Source organism: Polyodon spathula, chromosome 8 (genome assembly GCF_017654505.1).
Source record: "Polyodon spathula isolate WHYD16114869_AA chromosome 8, ASM1765450v1, whole genome shotgun sequence".
Taxonomy (NCBI): Eukaryota; Metazoa; Chordata; class Actinopteri; order Acipenseriformes; family Polyodontidae; genus Polyodon; species Polyodon spathula.
This window is the reverse complement of record NC_054541.1, coordinates 31653395-31672276: the sequence shown is the minus strand read 5'-3', so window position 1 is coordinate 31672276 and position 18882 is coordinate 31653395. Positions and strand designations below refer to the sequence as shown.

Below are 18882 nucleotides of genomic sequence, written 5' to 3'. Positions count from 1 at the left end.
TGCTCTATTTTGGGTACGCTTAAAATCCAAGTTAAGGGATGCAAGACTGAGTTTCCTGAGATATTAAGTTAGAGTGTGTTTACTCCACAATTTATTACACTACTAAGGTCCAACTTTAACTGTTATAAGGAAACACTACAGTGTTAAATGTTTAATAATGACATTACTACTAACTGTAGTAACCAAGGTAAAATTTCCTCATGCTTACAAAACATGCCCTTCAAAGATTAATCATTACCATTTCTCTCGTATCATAGACAGGAGTTTTCCCTGTGTTTTTTTACTGTTCGTTCTATAAAAAATAATAACTATATTTTAAAGGCCAGGTAGAAGTATTGATTATAAAATAAGCTAGTAGAAATATTCCAGTTTAATTAAATAAGTGATTGATAATCAACTTGGTTTAAATAAAAAGAGGAAACAGAACATGTTTTGCATTAAAATAAAAAAATGAACTAAGATTTTAATTTTGAAAGGAGGCACAGAGTTTATTTGTTAAGATGCTGTGCTACAGGAATTTAACAAATTAATGGTTACTGAGACTGTGGTATAACACCATATTATATATATAATATATATATATATTATATATATATATATGATATATATATATATAATATATATAACACCCCATTATTACCACAGCCTCAAACCATGAGGCTTCAAGGACCACCTGGGATTTGCTCACATCTCCAGGAACCTCTTTCCTAAAACATTTTCAGTTGGACTGTTCACTCCTTTTTACTTATACCCAAATTCAGTTTGTCCTACCGATATCTGATCTGTGATATGTTTTTAATGTCTTTGGTTGCATTTTACAGGTACACTGTTAATCTCATAAATGCTGAAAGGTTTAAGGCAAATTAGGACTGAAAAAAATCTTTCGACTGTCATTAATATTGACTGTGACTGTGTTAAAAGCTGTAATGTCAAACTTGCATGACAACCAGATAATAGTGGCTAAAATATTCAAAGAATTAACCTTAGGCTATACTTGCTTTTGCAGCGGCTTTACCCTGTGGTTTACCGTACTTAATAAATTCCACCTTTATTGAAGTAAGGTTTTGCCCTGCAGGAAAAAGCCTCACCTATAAATGACTGGTGCTGTTTGGAAATCTAAACTGTTTTAAAACAGAAAGATTCTTTTTTTAATGTTCTTTTTCATTAAAACTTTTGAACAAGTGATATATAAAAGACAATTGCCAGCATTAAACAAGTGAATGGGTTCCTTTCTTAGTATCTTTTAACCAGAATCAATATGGAAACTCTTACCTGGATTTCTGAAATGGTGACGGTGTCCTTGAATACAATCCATTCAACTTTTTCTGTGCATGGAGGAGTTGTCAAAGAACCGTTGTACATGTAATATTTGTCTGTAGAGTTTGGAAGAAGGCTTAGCATACTAAACGGCTCCAAAGCAGCATTCTTTCCTAAAATAAAGACACCAATGTAAAAACAAATATATTTATAAATAATATATAAATACACCTGATAATTTAAAATGACTGTTGGTCATGTATTATTCATTATAAGGCTGCCACAATTTTGTAAACATGTAAACTACCTTAAGTACACTAAACAACAAACAAAATACCGGTATAATAAATGAATACAATGCCCCCAAATAAAGACAAAAACACAGCTGCTTAATGTTAGTTTATAGTTTCTTGTATTCTTCTCAACAAGCGTTTGAGCTCAAAACTGAAGGAATACAGAACATACCAAAGCGGCTGACACTGTTCACACCATTGATAACTGCATTATAATTCTCATTGTCTTCCAGGCCAATCTGTAAAATAGCAAAGTTATACAACATAAGTGCACTGTACATATCAAAAAATACCTAGAATATCGAGAGATTTATTTTATTTTATTTTTTTCTGTAACATACTGTAAAGGCTACCGCACACTAGACCAGCCCGATAAGACACCAACACAATTTTGGCCTTTACACTAGGCTTCCTTTTTTTTTTGTCTACCTACTCAAAACAAATCATGCTATCGTGCTAAAGAACAAAAAAATCTAATTAACAACACCAGAGTCATGAACCGCTCTGATGTAAACTAAGAATTGACAAATGTGAGTGTTAATTAGCATATGTAAGGGCCTTTTTAACTGTATTTTTCCTGTTGCTACTCCTGTCTGGAACCGTAAGCCATGAATATGAATGCCCTTAACCCAACTCAGCTGACTCAGCCACAGAGGCCAGTATTGCTGAAGAGGGTTATCTTTGTGTTTCCACTCTCCTCTTTGGTAAGCAGACATCTGCTGACCTGCAGCCTTTTTCTGATCTGTAGTCTCATCTTGTCACCTCTTTTAGCAATCAGCCATATATAACTGTGGGGTACATATACTGGTGACGTAATTACAGATCTGTTAGCAGTTTTTCAGAGACCCAGTAGCAAGCCACATCAGCACTCAGCTAGAACACTCTAGGCTTCACCCCAAATGTCATAAGCCTGAACACCCTCAATAACATTGAATTATCTTTAACATTTGCATACTTCACTAAAACATCCTTGAATCTTAGAAACACATCTTGTTATACACCCATCTGATCTTGATGAGACCTTAGTCTACACCTACATTCTTAGAAACTATTTCAAACCTCTAAAGTATAGAGTTTAGAATGTAATGCAAATTTGTTGTAGAAAGGATTGCCCATAACAAAGTTATCCTGACTGAAGATTTTATATTGCTAAGCCTCAAATCTACGGCAGCCCTGAAGTGCAAAACACAACAACAAATTTGAATACACAATAGCAAATTAGAAAACACAACGACAAATTAGAAAACACAATAGCAAATTAGAAAACACGACAAATTGGAAAACACAGTAGCAAATTAGAAAACACAACGACAAATTGGAATACAAATTAACAAATGAGAAAACAAAATGACATTAACTCTAAACCGGAAAGGGAGGAGAGATAGGCAAAATTGTACCACGTCACTGATTGGAGGAACAACATGTCAATCACAGCTGCGGAACTCTGGGCGGAAGCACTTGGAAACTAACCGTGGTAAGTCACTTTTCTCTTGTTTGAATTTTAATAATGTTTTTATTAGTCCTTACATTAGTGAAACAAATGTGAAATAAACGCATACAAAACATTATTAAAAATCAAACGAGAGAAAAGTGACTTACCACTTCAGGGCCACCGTACAAATCACCTGTCTGAGGCACCAAACCAAACTAATTGTCTGCAGGTACAGTCCAACAGTATAGGAATAGTCTAAAGTAACATAATCACTTGCTTCTTGTCAGACACTCTTTTTGCATTTTAATAAAATAATGTTAAAGTTACATAACATAGTCAAGCACAATGCTACAGAATAGAACTAAAGGCACAAACTACCAAGTGATATAAATATTCTACTTTTACAGGACTTTCTGACCAACTATCAACAACAACAATAAAAATCTGAACATCACAACATCAACTGACACGGGTCTGTGTTTCATACCTAAACCTGTTCTGCAGGCTGAGCACAAATATGGTAAAGTTTGCCTGCAGTCCTTTGTTCAACAACATCTGTATAAATATGAGTTGATTTAACTGAGTGAAAGGGCAAAGGTGTGTGTTTAAACAAAAACAAAGCAACCGTGCAACCACTGTATAGACACAGCTTGTGATGTAATGGTGAGCTTAATACATTTGCATTGATAGTGTAATATAGTCACTACAAATCTAATATTACTGTGCAGTAAGCGCTTACGGTTAGATATAGACATGCTAGATAAATTGACCAAAATGCTACATATCCTCATATATGTCTAAGTTAATATAAAAAACTGTATTACCTCAAACAAAATAGATAGAGCTGTTAATTTTCCATTATCCTTCATTGCGTCTTCAATATTTTCAAACGCACCTTCTTCAAAGCAGAAGACTTGCATCTATAATATTGAAAAAAAATGATAAAGTTATTGTTGGACTGTTTACTGTACATGTAAAAAAAAAAAAAAACTATTTATGAGCATCACAAATGGATGATCAGACACCACTCATCTGTATATATAAACATATCCCGAGGTCTATTTTAGCCAAAAAGATTATTTTTAAATTCTATTCTAGTTAAAACATATAATTTCAGAATACTAACTAATTGGCTTCTATTTATAGCAACTAATTTATTATAGTATTTGCATAAGCCGCATCAGAAGTGGATCTAATGTGATATTGTACATTGCATCTGTGTATAATATAAGAAATATAAGAAAAGCACACATGTTATGGTACAATTTGTATTTAATATTTCAATGTTAGTGGATACAATTATCTGCCCTCTTTTCCTCAATTTCGGGCTTGTGTTAATCAGCGGGGAAGGTAGTTATCAGCCCTGACGCCGATAATAAGTCAATGAGCATCGGAATCACGACGCTCTTATCCATGCTGAAACCCTGTACCCAGCCTTAGAATACCTTTGGGGGGTGTTATGAGCAGACCCTGACTCTAAACATTTACAATGTAATATTCGATTCGAGCTCAAGGAGTGATATATATATATATATATTTTTAATAATCTTTTTTTTAAACTTCCTCTTAATAAAAATCATAATCTAAACCTTAAACTGTCAGCTTTACGTCAGCTTTTGTAGCCAAAGACTTAATTAATCTGCCTCAATAAAAAACAAAGATATTCTGATTATTAGAAAGAACACGATCAGGGGTACAAATTTGGCGCTATGGCGCTAGATTCAAGCACCAGGGTACCTCATATAGCACCAGCAAAATTTAATTCTGGCACCAGAAGACATATTTATTTATTTTTGAATTCCTTAGCAACCATAGATATGATAGTTTCTCATTGGGTCTTGGGACTACTCACATGACCCACCCACATCATACACAGGAGAGAAGGTTTGTGTCTTGTGGAAAATTTAACTGCAGAAACTGGTCAAAACATGTCTTCGCAGAGCATTTTTCTAATTATCAATCAGTTATCAATATTCGGTTCTCTGGTGCTAAACTTTCAAAACAGTTTACCACCAACTTTCAAAACGATTTGTACCCCTGATTATACAGTCGCCATTTCTTACCTCTAAGGGAAATTTGTGTCCTTCTAAGCTATGTTCCGATCCATCAGAAGATGCATTACATCTCCCCCAGTGGAATGCAATTTTGCCAGCTTTGTATCTAGTTTTAAGGCCTCCCCCGCTTACATAATAGTCATCATTCAGATTAATTTCAACTGAGAATTAAAAGGAAAACAATGTTAAAAGTTCTTATTGTACATTAGAAGAATTCCATTTTGTAAATGTTAATAAAGAGGCTAGCACCCTAAAGGGTACCCATTGTACAAACACATTACACAAGGAATATAGCCCTAACTATAGACTTCTCAGTCATGATCAATTTACCTGGGACACATGCTACACAGGATGTGTGTTGTATTGTAATAATTATGGTGCATTTTGGTTGTTGTTGTTTTAAATGAAGAAAGGGATTATGTCTCAACTCCTCCCTCCCCTACTTCAGAAGAAAGAGAAAATTTATACTTTACCTGTTTTACCATTATTGTGTATATAGGCTGTCTCTGATGTTTCCTTTTCCCAGCCTTCAAATTTTAGTTTCTGAAAATTCACATTGACTTGAGTGAAATCCTCCTCGATATTAATTGGGGATTGCATGGCACCGTTACAAGATGGGTACCTTTTCCCCCAGTTGTTTTGGTTTAATGTTTCTGTGAAAATTGCAAAACACATTAAAATGATAAAGATTTTTTAAGCTACAATTCAAAAATAAATTTTGTGGGTCTCTACCACAAACAGGAAAATATACGTGCCTTAAAAGCTGTTCTCATACATTCACTGGATATTTGAAATATCTCAGATTAGATCAAATATAAATTAAACTCAGTGGATCCACAAATAAATACACAGCCGCACAACCCTTCTGTGCTCAAGCTTACTTCCTTCCTTGACTAGATTGCTTTCCTTCATTATAAAGGTACTATCGTATTTATATTACAGCAATAGATATTTGACAGAGTAGATTCATCACCTTTGTCAGGCAATATACTGCTACTGTATGTATTGTACACATATTAATAGATTTTTATGAATAACCATCAATCCTGCTTCATCCATTTGGCACCTTAAACTCAAGGATGATATTTCTCAAATTAAAACCTTTTTAGAAGTCAGTGTCATAGCATGATTAGAATACTTTGCCAAGATGTTTAAAATACAGTATGTCATTAAGTTCTGAAAATGTTCTAGGAATATTAAGGAGCACATGTAAATTAACAGGGATCGTACCTGGCTTTTACAATAAATGTTATGAAAAAAAAATAGCCCTATATTCCTGGCCATAAGGTTAGATCTATAAACAGTCATAGTGGGTTAATATGCTGTAAAATAACATTTGCTATAGTAAGTTGATAATTAAAATTGCATGTGCTATTTATTTTGCAGAGATCAAGGATAGAACAAGAAGTGGCAATACAACATCCCCACATTACATCCAGTGACTATTCCAGTAAGGACAACCCAGGGGTTAAGACTATGATCTCAGTTACTGAGGTCATCCTACAGTTGCCCTTACCGTATATTTACTGCATATAAAGGACTTATTTGGAGCAAAAACCTGGAACGACCACCTTTAGGCAAACCAATAAAAGATAACAAGAGGTCCTTTAAAAAAATAAAATATTGTAAACGTACTTACAAATTGTTATGTAGCTGTGAGTAATATTTCAATCCTAATTCATAAGGGCATTGCTTGAAAGGTACAATAGTTATGAGTATTGACAACATTTTATAGCATGACAATGACGCTCCCCATGATCTTTTATTTTCAACAATACAATTAAAATAACAAGGCCATCCATTGTACTCTAAAAGCTGATATTAGCATTTCAATGTCTATATATTTTGGAAACTTATAGGGTATGGTATGACTAATTGCATAACTATCACGTTTTATAATGTGACAAGCTCTCACAGCCTTTTCCATGGTTTCCAACTTCATACATAACATAATGAAGAGATACAGCCTCACTAGCGGGCATTGGCTCAAGCACTTGGTGTCCTAAACAAATGACATGTTTTCAAGTCTGATGCATTCATCTGTCAGTTTTTTTTTTTTTTTTTTTTTTTTTTTTAAATGAACTGCAGGTGTAATTGTAAAAATTGACGAACAAATGTATTTTATTTTATAATTATCTAACAGAGTGAGTTTCACTGAATGAAATGCATGAATATTATACTACATAGTCACTGTAAAGTCTCAATATTGCTATTTAAAAACATAGATTCCAGAGTATCAACAAGATGGTTTAATCTTCAACCTATAAGTGAGTGCGAGATGAAAACACATGAATCACAGACCTGCTTGTAAACATGTTCACTGTTAGGTCCTGAAAACAACAAATATGTCAGCAACACATATGTACATGCATATACTTACAGAACCATTTCCTGCAGTGGCAATAGTTAGCTGGTGTTAATAATCATGAGTTACTAACACAATGCAGGAATATCCCATTTATTGTGATCTTTAAGTCAAAATGCTACCCATAAGTCATCTAGTAACACAAAATGTGTAAGCTAGAAATATCTTGATTTAAATAAATAAATAAACATTAAAACCCAGGTATACAAAGAAAAGCATGGTGAGACCACAATTTATCAACCAGGTCCATGAACAAGTCAAACCACACTTGACTGCTGTATTTGTATCTGGGGGTTTACAAAGAGGTGTCTATAAAAGCTGAAAATTATCACATATAATCATTCCACTGTCCTTTTTTTTCATTATTTGTTTATATAATTTGACACAGTATTGCATTTTCAATTATCTTCAACGATAAGCTGATCGTTTGACGCATGAATATTGAGGTCAGTATCACCATCATGCACAGTTAGTGATATAGAAATCCTTTAAGAGAAAAGGAAATCTCTTAACTTTTTGTCCCCCCCCATAGCAGAGTTTATCTTAGTATTGTGTTTAGCCCTGCTCGACCAGTTAATCTGGGATCCAGACTTTATGAACTTGGTGATGCACAGCAGCGGGGGTGGGGGGGTCACCTTCTTTAGTGGTTTCTCTGGTTATGGTTATAGCAAGGATTGTTTCATTGAAATTCCAATAAATCATTTTATGTCAGCTGTAGGTCTGGCTCCCTGAACAGAGAGGGGCTCAGTGCCAGGCCAAGCACAGCAAGGGATCACACTCAGCTATAGTGTAAGTGCATGTACAATGGTATGTGGTTTATGATTGCGTTACTGACCAGTTCCTACAAAACTGTTCAGCTTGCACACAACATTTGAGACATCCCTATTTCATTGTATACCACTGTCTCTAACAATCACAAGCGAGAGAGCAATTACACATTTCTTTCTAAACATGTCCTGTAATAACATCTTATGTAATATATAAGAATTATATTTCTTAAGATAATTAGACACACATGTAATCATCTTGCTTAGTAACATAGTTAGATTTTAGGCTCCTACAGTTAGAAGTTTTAGCAGTTATACTGTGCTTGGTCTGGTAAGCACATATAATTAGTAAAATGATGTCATGGAGTGACCCTAAAACCCATCTTCCCTTGTACAAGGTGCAAGTACCTTTTTTGAGTGACAGGTGTATGGAGCAGAGATGGACGGCTCTTTGATAGAAACAGTTTAATTTATTTGAAGCCTTCCCACTGATGATGGGAATGAGAATGTAGAGATGGGAGCCTAGCTAACAAGATTTTTGCAGGTAGCATGCTTTTAAAGACTGGTGGTTTGACAGACTCACTGAGAGCAGAAACTGACTCACCAGACTGTCACAGCTACTGGAAGCAGGCTGATCTTTGGGATAGAAATTGGACATTTCTGAAACTGCAACACATATTGTAATGACTGTAATGTATTTTAAAAGAATATGAAGTAGAAATATTAAACGAATTGTTAAAACACGCTATTCAGAAAAAATGTCATAATGTACTCTGTATTAGTCTATGAGAATATTGTAGGATTCCATATTCCTGTTTATTCTACTATAACAGTAGAAAAAATATTATTAGTGAATGTGTAAGGTCAGGCCTTGCTGAAGGTTCCAAACCTCCCTTATCAGGCAAACACATCTTTTTAATTAGACCCAGAGCCTCAAACATTTTAATCCAGTGAGAACAGAATGGCAAAATCTATGGAACACAGTTAATATGCCAGGAACAATTGAACTAGAATAGGTTTGTGGCTATATCAAAGTATATTAAATGTCCTAAGTTTTATATTCAAGGTTGCATTTGCTGCTAAGCCTCCTGCCTTCTGAGTATATCAATGAAGTCAAATAAAATTACAATTTAAAAAAGAGATTGCTATATTGAAGCATATGAATTAGAAATACTTGTTATAAAACCATTTAAAATTAAACTGTTATACAAATAAAATTATTATTGTTGAAAGAACATATTACAGTTAATAAGAGTTTAGTACTAAATGACGCTGTCAGAGTAGTGTAATGATTGTACTGTATTTTAAAAAATATACAACCAGTATAAATACTATTGTAGCAAATTATGAGCAGAATAACAATCTGAATTAAGAAAACTGAACAAATGTTAATGTTAGAAAAAAACATGTCTGTATGCCTTTGTTAAAGCTGGTCAGACTTAAAGATAGGGTCTTATGTTTAGAAAAGCAAGACAATATAGAGTAAACTGTATTTAATAATGTTAGTACACAGTGGACCTACAGAAGGAAAATAACTAATTTTGTGACCTCTTCTTTAGCTGCTTGTAGCAGAGCGATGCTGGGCATGGAAAGTTATTTTTGGCAGTCAAAGCGAGACTCGCTGGTCGTTAGCAGTATTTAATCCAAGGCTTTTCTTTAATGAGCAAAATTAACTACCGAAATACCTTTTAGTGCCAAAATAAGGGAGTACATGGGGTAAGGTAGAGTTTCATATTAATTAAAAAACTAGCCTGAAAAGGTAAAACAGGGTGTCTAAAACCTGCTTCAACAGTTGATTTTTTAGAAACAGAGAGAGGCCAGGCTTAGTCCTTAAGCATGGTACAGTTAATATGATAACATTATATTTAGCATGTTCATTATAGCCTGAATTTAAATTAAAATAACTAGACTGGCCACAGCATGCTTAGTGGTTTTATTCAAAAGCTTATGATAAGCCCCTACAGTCTTGCTGCTCAGAAGGAATATATTAGACCCAGTTAATATAATCAACCAAGAGGCTGATGTTATGATATAGATTTAGTCAACTTTTGGCTCGCCACACAGGTGTTCACGGGTTCTTCTCCCTTCTAAGTCACGACCCAACACACAGGATTGAACTGAAACAGTGCGCACACGCACTTAATAAACAAATGAAATAAACACAAAAACAAACATCTAGCTCCTACTCGGAGCACTAACTAAAATACCAGCAGATCCCTAACTAACACACAGGACGGCTAGGCCGTTTACCTGACCCGAACATAAAACTTTCACAGGCTTCACACAATACCTTATTTTGAATACGCCTGCTCACACACACACAGTCGGGCTCTTCTCTCAGCAGCAGCCCGGAACAGACTGGCTGCCTCTCTTAAATACCCTGCACCTGGCTCTAATTTACAATTACCACCAGGTGCAGGGGATAACTAAACAGTAAAACAATTGCACAATTAAACCCCATAACACCCAAATGTGCATTCTCACATGGTTTTAGCAGGAACGGATTTTAACCCCCTCCCTGCTATCTCACACATCCCCCCCCCCAAGTGTGAAACACTGATAGGCCATACCAAGGCCACCCCCTCCCCTAAAACACAACCACCCACACTCAAGTCCAGAAATGTCCATTTCCGCCCTCTTCCACGGGCGGGCTTGAGGGTGGGTCAGATCTTCCAGCACATCCGGGAAGGGACCCTGAACCGGGCACAAGGGACCCCACCGGGATGACAGGGCCGACCGAAGTGACGACCGGGGAACAGGAAAATGCAGCAGTGGACAGAGATCTTCCACAGGGGACCAGCGCATCGATGTCCGATCACCCAGGGGAAGCGAAGCAGCAAACAGGGGGAGCACTAGCGACGTCTGGCAGCAGCCCAGCGACGTCTGGGTGCTCGGGAAAAGCGGAGCAGGGAACCAGGGGAAAAGCTGTGGCCAATGCTGCAGATTCCTGGGCTCCAAGCCCAGCGCAGGAAGGTCTAGGAAGACCGGCAGGGTGTCCAGGAGCAAGGGGCAAGGGACCGCACCTGGCAGTGCCGGACTGGTTCGCTGGGGTGATGGCGGCTCCTCCCCTCTGGGCTCTGGGAGCGGCGGCTCCTCCCCTCTGGGCTCTGGGAGCGGCGGCTCCAATGTTGAGCTCACCCACTTCTCAAACATTGACACCAGCGCCAATGGTTCCGGCTGTGGAAGTCCCAGTTCCACTTCCCACATCTTATTTTGCTCAATTATAGCAGCAGTGTTTCTCTTTATTTGAGCTATGAGCTCCTTCAAATCCATTATTGTGTGTTGAGTCAAAAAGGCACTTCTGGTACCATATGTCAACTTTTAGCTCGCCACACAGGCGCTCATGGGTTCTTCTCCCTTCGAAGTCACGACCCAACACACAGGATTGAACTGAAACAGCACTCACGCTCACTTTTAACAAACAAATGAAATAAACACAAAACAAACAAACACCTAGCTCCTATTCGGAGCACTAACTAAACACCAGCAGATCCCTAACTAACACACAGGACCGCTAGGCCGTTTACCTGACCCAAACATAAAACTTTCACAGGCTTCACACAATACCTTATTTTGAATACGACTGCTCTCACTCTCAGAGAGAGAGAGAGAGAGAGAGAGAGAGAGAGAGAGAGAGAGAGAGAGAGAGAGAGAGAGAGAGAGAGAGAGAGAGAGAGAGAGAGAGAGAGAGAGAGAGAGAGAGAGAGAATCAGGCTCTTCTCTCAGCAGCAGCCTTGAGCAGACTGGCTGCCTCTCTTAAATACCCTGCACCTGGCTCTAATTTACAATTACCACCAGGTGCAGGGGATAACTAAACAATAAAACAATTGCACAATTAAACCCCATAACACCCAAATGTGCATTCTCACATGGTTTTAACAGGGAAGGATTTTAACCCCCTCCCTGCTATCTCACTATATATATATATATATATATATATATATATATATATATATATATATATATATATATATATATATACACAGTGCCTTGCAAAAGTATTCAGACCCCTGACCAATTCTCTCATATTACCGAATTACAAATGGTACATTGAAATTTCGTTCTGTTTGATATTTTATTTTTAAACACTGAAACTCAGAATCAATTATTGTAAGGTGACATTGGTTTTATGTTGGGAAATATTTTTAAGAAAAATAAAAAACTGAAATATCTTGCTTGCATAAGTATTCAACCCCCACACCTTAATATCTGGTAGAGCCACCTTTCGCTGCAATAACAGCTTTAAGTCTCCTGATCACTTGTTTTATCATCAAACTCCTCAATAATGTGATCCAAGTCATTATTTTATTACTATAACATCTCAAAAAGCTCTGCAAATGTCTGCGATATTTTCTTAAACAGCACCTCAAGCAAGGTTAGGAAGTGAAAATGAAATAACTGTGTCAAACCCCACTGGAGAAAAATATTCCCTAGTAATTAGAATATATATGGCTCATATATTCAAGCTGTGGTCCAGACAAATTATTCTTATGTAAATGATTCTATTCATTCACAAGCTGGCCAAAGCATGTTTATATGGACTGAAGTTTGAATTACAATTCTCAATAGGAAGTTTGTAAAACAAGCAACTTCTTAATGAGATGCTATATGTCTCAGAAAGAAGGCAGAAAAATGTCATGGCTTGGCTATAATGCTGGGTAGTATCATGATTGTATAGTGTTTTGTAAAACTTACAGAAAAAGGTACAAAGGATCTTCATTACATTTGCATTACATTTTTAATTATTGCACTTGACTACCACAAAGATAAGATGTACTTATAAAATTATTTGTTGTCATGAGGCAGTACAGCTACTGTCATTATTTTGAACACCATAAAGCATTTTTTGTTGTAGAAATGGCATCTTCTCTTGCATTCTCTACTCTAGTGGTGCACAACTCAGGTCATGGGGGGCCGGTGTTCCTCCTGGTTTTTATTCTAACCATACCCTGTTATTTAATTGGACCAATTAAGTTTCTAATAATGTCCAATAAAGAACTTTAGGGTGCAGCTGGAATAAAAACCTGCAGGGACACCGGCCCTCCAGGACCGAGTTGTGTACCACTGTTCTGCTCTGTTCTGTTGATCCTCATTCTGTTCTGTTGATTAGGACAAATATTTTATTATTCTTTCATTATATATCTTGTGGAATCAACATTTTAAATTAGACCAAAATAAAGAAGTTATAAAGCATTGAACTCTGGGCTTTGAGTTTGTGGTATTGTCCACCAACAACCTGGTTGGCATAATGTATATATAAGTCTGATTTTAGCATGCTGGGGCTGGTGTCCGACTCACCAGACGGCAACCAAATCCTTATTGGTTTGAAGGAAGGACCGCAGGGACCAATGAAACTATGTCTGTTTGATAGATCCTACTAGAGAGGAGATAGATACTGCTAGCAGTGAAAAGCTAAAAGCCAGATCTATAGTGGTACATAGGGTCTTTACTGACAGACAGAGATTAATGAATAACACACAGGCAATAATTATTTAATTAAACTCAAACGTGATTGCAAACCTCCTTTTCCAGTCTTTAATTATCTTAATTTCTTGGCTCACAAGACCAGGATTACAGCAGATGCCAATTTACCAACAGCGGAGGTCATTTTTTAAGTTCAGTCTTCTCGGAATTACATCTGTGCTGTCATATTTTTATTAGTATACCTTACCCCGAACTGGATAACATATCAGATGTAAGTTAGAAAAGTGAAAGAGCAGTGTCTTAACACTAGCTGCTGTAAAAAAAAGTGATAAATGCTGCCATATTGAGCAGTTTGTTGGTATCATTTTTCTCTCGTTTTGACAAGCCTTTCATCTTCTCAAGTACTACGGTTGACCAATATGAACTGTAATATATATATATATATATATATATATATATATATATATATATATATATATATATATATATATAATGTTAAAAAGTATCAAAAGCAATTTTCATACAGTACATATACAAAAACACCAAGCAAGTAGACTTCACTGAACCAAGTTTAAATTCTATAGTACATGTGCTCTACTGTACAGGGGTTCTCTCCTATTCTGTAATGTGGTGGGGTACTGGTACAGTGTTTAATTTTACTGTAGTGCTAAACAATACTATTTTTTCATCTAAGAGTGAACAAATATATTCCTACGAAGCTGTGAAATCCATGTTCACCCAAACACTATACTGTAGCAATAACCAAGCATATAAAAGCTAAGATGAGTCTAGAAGCAGTTGTCCATATATTTGTACTGCAAAATATGCACATATACTGTACAAATACAAATATACATACATAAGGTACAAACACTTCAAGCTAACAATGTAAAGAACCAAACAACAATTGATAAATAGTAAACACTGAAAATGTTCTGTTAAGAAGTTGTTCACGATAACATTTTCCAAACTAAAATGTGAGTGTAACTCAAAAGGCCCCATGTGATTATATATTATTGTAACAAAACACAGAAGATTTTAATAGTCCAAGAGGGTGCAAATCGAAGCTGGAGAGATCTGTTTATACTGACACAAAAGAAGGTACATAAAGAACAGCACCAATGTTCTTTTGAATTGAACTGAAGAAAATGTAAAATTACAAAAAGATGGTAAAAGACTTGCGTGCATCAATAGCAAAGAACACTGACACAACAATGTTTAAAACCAGTCAAGACTTGAACATCTAACAGCGTAATTATGTTCTTAAATTTATTATAACAGGCATGCTTATATATAATCTTGTCTTTTCATACAGCAAGACACAAGGTATGTGCAAAGCACTTGCACTGACAAGAACATGTCTAAACCTAACTGCTCTACCATTTGTCTACCTAGGAGTTGTACAGAGATCTAATCACAGCCTTACTACCCTTCTTCCCAAATACCTATATTCTAGAGTTGTAGCTGTGGAATTTAAGGAAATAAACCTTATACACCTGAAAAAGAAACACCAATTTAGTTTCTGTTATAAAAGTGTGATACAACAATAGTTCAGCCATTTTATCTAGCATTTGTCATCAGTACATGCAAAAAGGATAATACTCTCAAGATAAGTTCTGCATACACTTGTCCTCCAGTCCTCAAAGGCAATTTGTCCTTAAATGAGCCAGGGAGTAAAACAAAGGCCACTAATATCACAGGTAAAGCATAGAAAAACATGGGCACAATAAAATATCCTCAAGAAAGTTGTGCCAAGGAATGCTCAAGATATAGTTTAACATGTAAGTGTGACAAACAGTAAGTACAGGTAAGTACAGTATAATGGATGCTCAGGCACCTCCAGTTTATACCCATTAGTACACAGTTAACTGACTTATTCTGCTGTGCATTAGACTGTGCATTGGGTGTTGGGGGAGCTTACTATGGTTTACAGCTTTACAACTAATGGAGAAGCAGTTACAATATTACATTTCCCTTACTTTTTGTTTAGGCATGTTTAAAATTACATACCGTATTGCTCAAAAACAGATGTCAGGGTAGGGCCTTCATTGTATGTGAGGCAAACCTTATTTACTCAGTAAAAAAGCCAATTGGCTTACAATTCTTGTTTTCCAGGTTGTGCTAGTAACTGCCCAACCCATAATTTGAACAAGTCATTCCAAAAGCCTGGACTATCGTACTATCTAAAAGGTCATCCAATTTAGATGCACCACTCTAAACACAAATTCAACCTCATGTAACCACTAAATGTCCAGTCCTCAAACTACTAGTAAATTATGTTCATATTATGATATATTTAAAGGGTTTTACATTTTTTATGTTTTTTATGTTTTCAGTAATCTAAGACCATAAAATGGGCTTTTAATATTTAGGGCAACATGAAGATAGCTTGGACAAATGGGATTAGATCATCAGGTGGTAGCTACATATATGCACATTACAAAGCTATCCCTAGCAGCAATCTGACTACTTTTGTTATTGTTTTATATATTGAAAGCTACAGTAAGTACTGTATTGACAATGCAGTCATGTACAAATTAAAGCAGATAAAGCTGAATTGTTTAACCAAATGCAGGAGTTGATTAAAGCAAGTGCCAGATTACTTAAAGCAGCACTAAGCCCTATTATGTTCTTTGAAAGCGTTTGTTAATTAACTTGCCAGAGCTTTTGTTTCACAACAGGATGCTTGTATACCAAACAAAGAGCCTCACATATACAGCTGATGTCTTCTTTATAGAATTAACTTTTTTTTTTTTTTTTAAAATAAGTTACAGTTTTGAAGGGCTGCTGTCATACTCTTCTTAAAATGCTCCAAAATTGTGCATCATCATTACAGATTTTTCCAGTGGAGTATCAACTTCTGCAACAGACCATAGGAACTAAGACCAAATGAATACATTAAAATCACCAGACTTCATTGAGAACGTACCTGTATACGACCAGTCGACATCATCAGAAAATCTACGCTGTGTTCTGTAGTACCCATGAGCCACGTCAGCTAAAAAAAATAAAAGAAAGTTTTTACTACGAGCAGTCAGGGTTCTTCTCTACCTGGCATCCACAAACCTCTTTGCATGATACCAATTTGTATCTAAAGTCTTGTTTTTATGGTCAATGCAAAGACACTGGTGTAACACTGTAAAACTGAATGACAATAAAGAACAGGGAAAGTCCTAAAGTAAACTTAGGAAGCTTGATTTTTTACATGGTGAATTTCATTCTGTACACCCTTCATATATTCTATCAGATCATCTACAAGAGAACTGTTGAAAGCAAATGGGCCAAGCTGCTTATGGACAGAACGTACCTTTTATTTTGTGGTGCTCATATACAACTTCATTATAAAAAAATAAAAACTCAGGCAGCCACTTGTCTATATTTTCCTATATTAAAGCTTAGCGAAACATCCTGAAGTGTTTACATAAAATATTATGTTACCTTTGCTGTATCCCATGATGCGCAATATAGTTTTTTTTTTCTTGATCTTTTCAAATATTTTTATTCACTGCTGTGCAATAAAAATGAAAAGATCACTCAGCAAGCACAAAACAGGAGAAAAAGGGAAAAAGGGGTCTTATGCACATCATAGTGTATCCAGCTCATGCTTCCTCCTGCAAAAAAAGAAGCTTTGCAGGAGGGAGCCTGATCTGGATGCACGACGATGCTTGACTTTCTCCTGGTAAACATTTCCCATTGAAAGCTGAGAAAGGTTCTTGGGATTATTCCCAGATGATGTGTGAATAAAAAAGTAGTGTGTTTCTTGTAAACAATGCAGGGGGTAACCCTTTAAAATGTAATATAAGTCTAGATTATAGAGATACTGGGGCCAAGACTGGCTACCAAGATCACTGTAAAGGTGGCCAACTGTCCTAACTTCAAAGTTAGAGAGAAAATGAACTTACAACAAATCCCCTTTTTATCCGTGCCAATGGACAGTCCAGAATGCAGTGTCTCGTACTGGTGTATGAACAGTGACAGCAGTTAAACACAGCTTCCATGCTCTACTGCACTGGCTAACAGAAGATTACACAACTGAGGGGCAGCAAGCACAGGTTCTAGTCTGCTACTGGAAATTCTGCCTTTATCAAAGTCCTGTATTTCTAAACTGGCCCAGCACATGTAGTTTTACAAGAGGCTTCTCCAGGTCCTCAATGGCATCCTGACATGCAGGAATTTTCTACAGGAATGTTTACATTTTTCTAATGTGTTGTTTTTGTCCATATAAGTGTTTAGTTTGGCCAATTGACATACGTCATGATTAAATGTCTGACCACCATCTACAATAGATATACAAAAACAAGGGAGTTTTCCTTAACTATTTCAATTAAAAAAACAAACACTAAACACATTTCTAACTCATGAAAAAAAGACTACAACATGTAATGCAAAAAATAGCTGAAAAAATCCACATGATTCAAAAGTAATGACTTTTAAATGAACAAATGAACAAACAACAGCAATAAGAAAATGCTGGGCTACATAAATTATATATTATATAGTCTACAATGTCAGGGTTAGATAAAGGATATGATCAGTGTGCCCTGTGGCTTCTAATTAAAACTGACTGAACACTGTTTCCAACTGCCTTCACTACTGTAACAGATCAAACGCTAGCTAATTAAACCCAAAGACACTGCAATATGTTCAAACCAGCCTAACTGTGATGCTCCAAATCCAATTAGTTGCATTTTTAGTCTTATTGTCAAATACACCTGTTTGGCAGCCTGTAACACCTGTTATAAAATGCATTATGTCTGCTGAATGGGCTGAATGGTTTTCCAATTAATTTGTCTCATACCATATACATTTTTAAAATCTTAACATTTTGATCTTTGAGAGCTTTCTCAACAGTGTTTCTCGGTTGAGATCTATCATAAAGAGTTTGCCTTTTAGATTAGTCAATGTTTTTGCGAGGCTAAGTTTGTGGTCATTGTACGTTTAATGTCAGGTATTTTTCTTTTTTATTACTTTATTTTATTGATTAATTTTAATTGGTTGGGTTACATTTTTTTTATATATTGTCTAATTGTTTAAAACAAGGCTGATGTGAGATGGCCTAGTAAGTCCTGGATAGAGTTGCTCCTGTATCAGGAATCATGGCTGTAAGCAAGTAAAGAGCCAAGTTTATTGTAGTAAACATAAGAAGCAGTGATAATTTAAAACATAGGGTATAAAAGAAACAACAACTCAAAAAATAAAAACACTGGGCTTCAAGTTAAAACTTTAAAGCCTGAATTCAATGTTTAAAGAAAAAATGACTTAATTGTAAAACTGAAAACCAACTACCTCT

The 18882-nt window shown here is 35.9% G+C and overlaps 1 protein-coding gene across 8 annotated transcripts in view; it reads right to left on the bottom strand.

Annotated features, from left to right (window-relative positions):
* ptprz1a (protein tyrosine phosphatase receptor type Z1a) overlaps positions 1-18882 on the bottom strand; it is a 59631-nt gene that overhangs the window by 25303 nt on the left and 15446 nt on the right. For all 8 annotated transcript variants that reach the window (XM_041257588.1, XM_041257590.1, XM_041257589.1 and 5 more), the window contains exons 2-7: positions 16522-16590; positions 5510-5689; positions 5046-5197; positions 3807-3902; positions 1723-1789; positions 1273-1430 (exon numbers count right to left, since the gene is read on the bottom strand). In XM_041257588.1, the coding sequence (XP_041113522.1) occupies positions 1273-1430; positions 1723-1789; positions 3807-3902; positions 5046-5197; positions 5510-5689; positions 16522-16590 (722 nt within the window). The remainder of the gene's footprint in view (positions 1-1272; positions 1431-1722; positions 1790-3806; positions 3903-5045; positions 5198-5509; positions 5690-16521; positions 16591-18882) is intronic.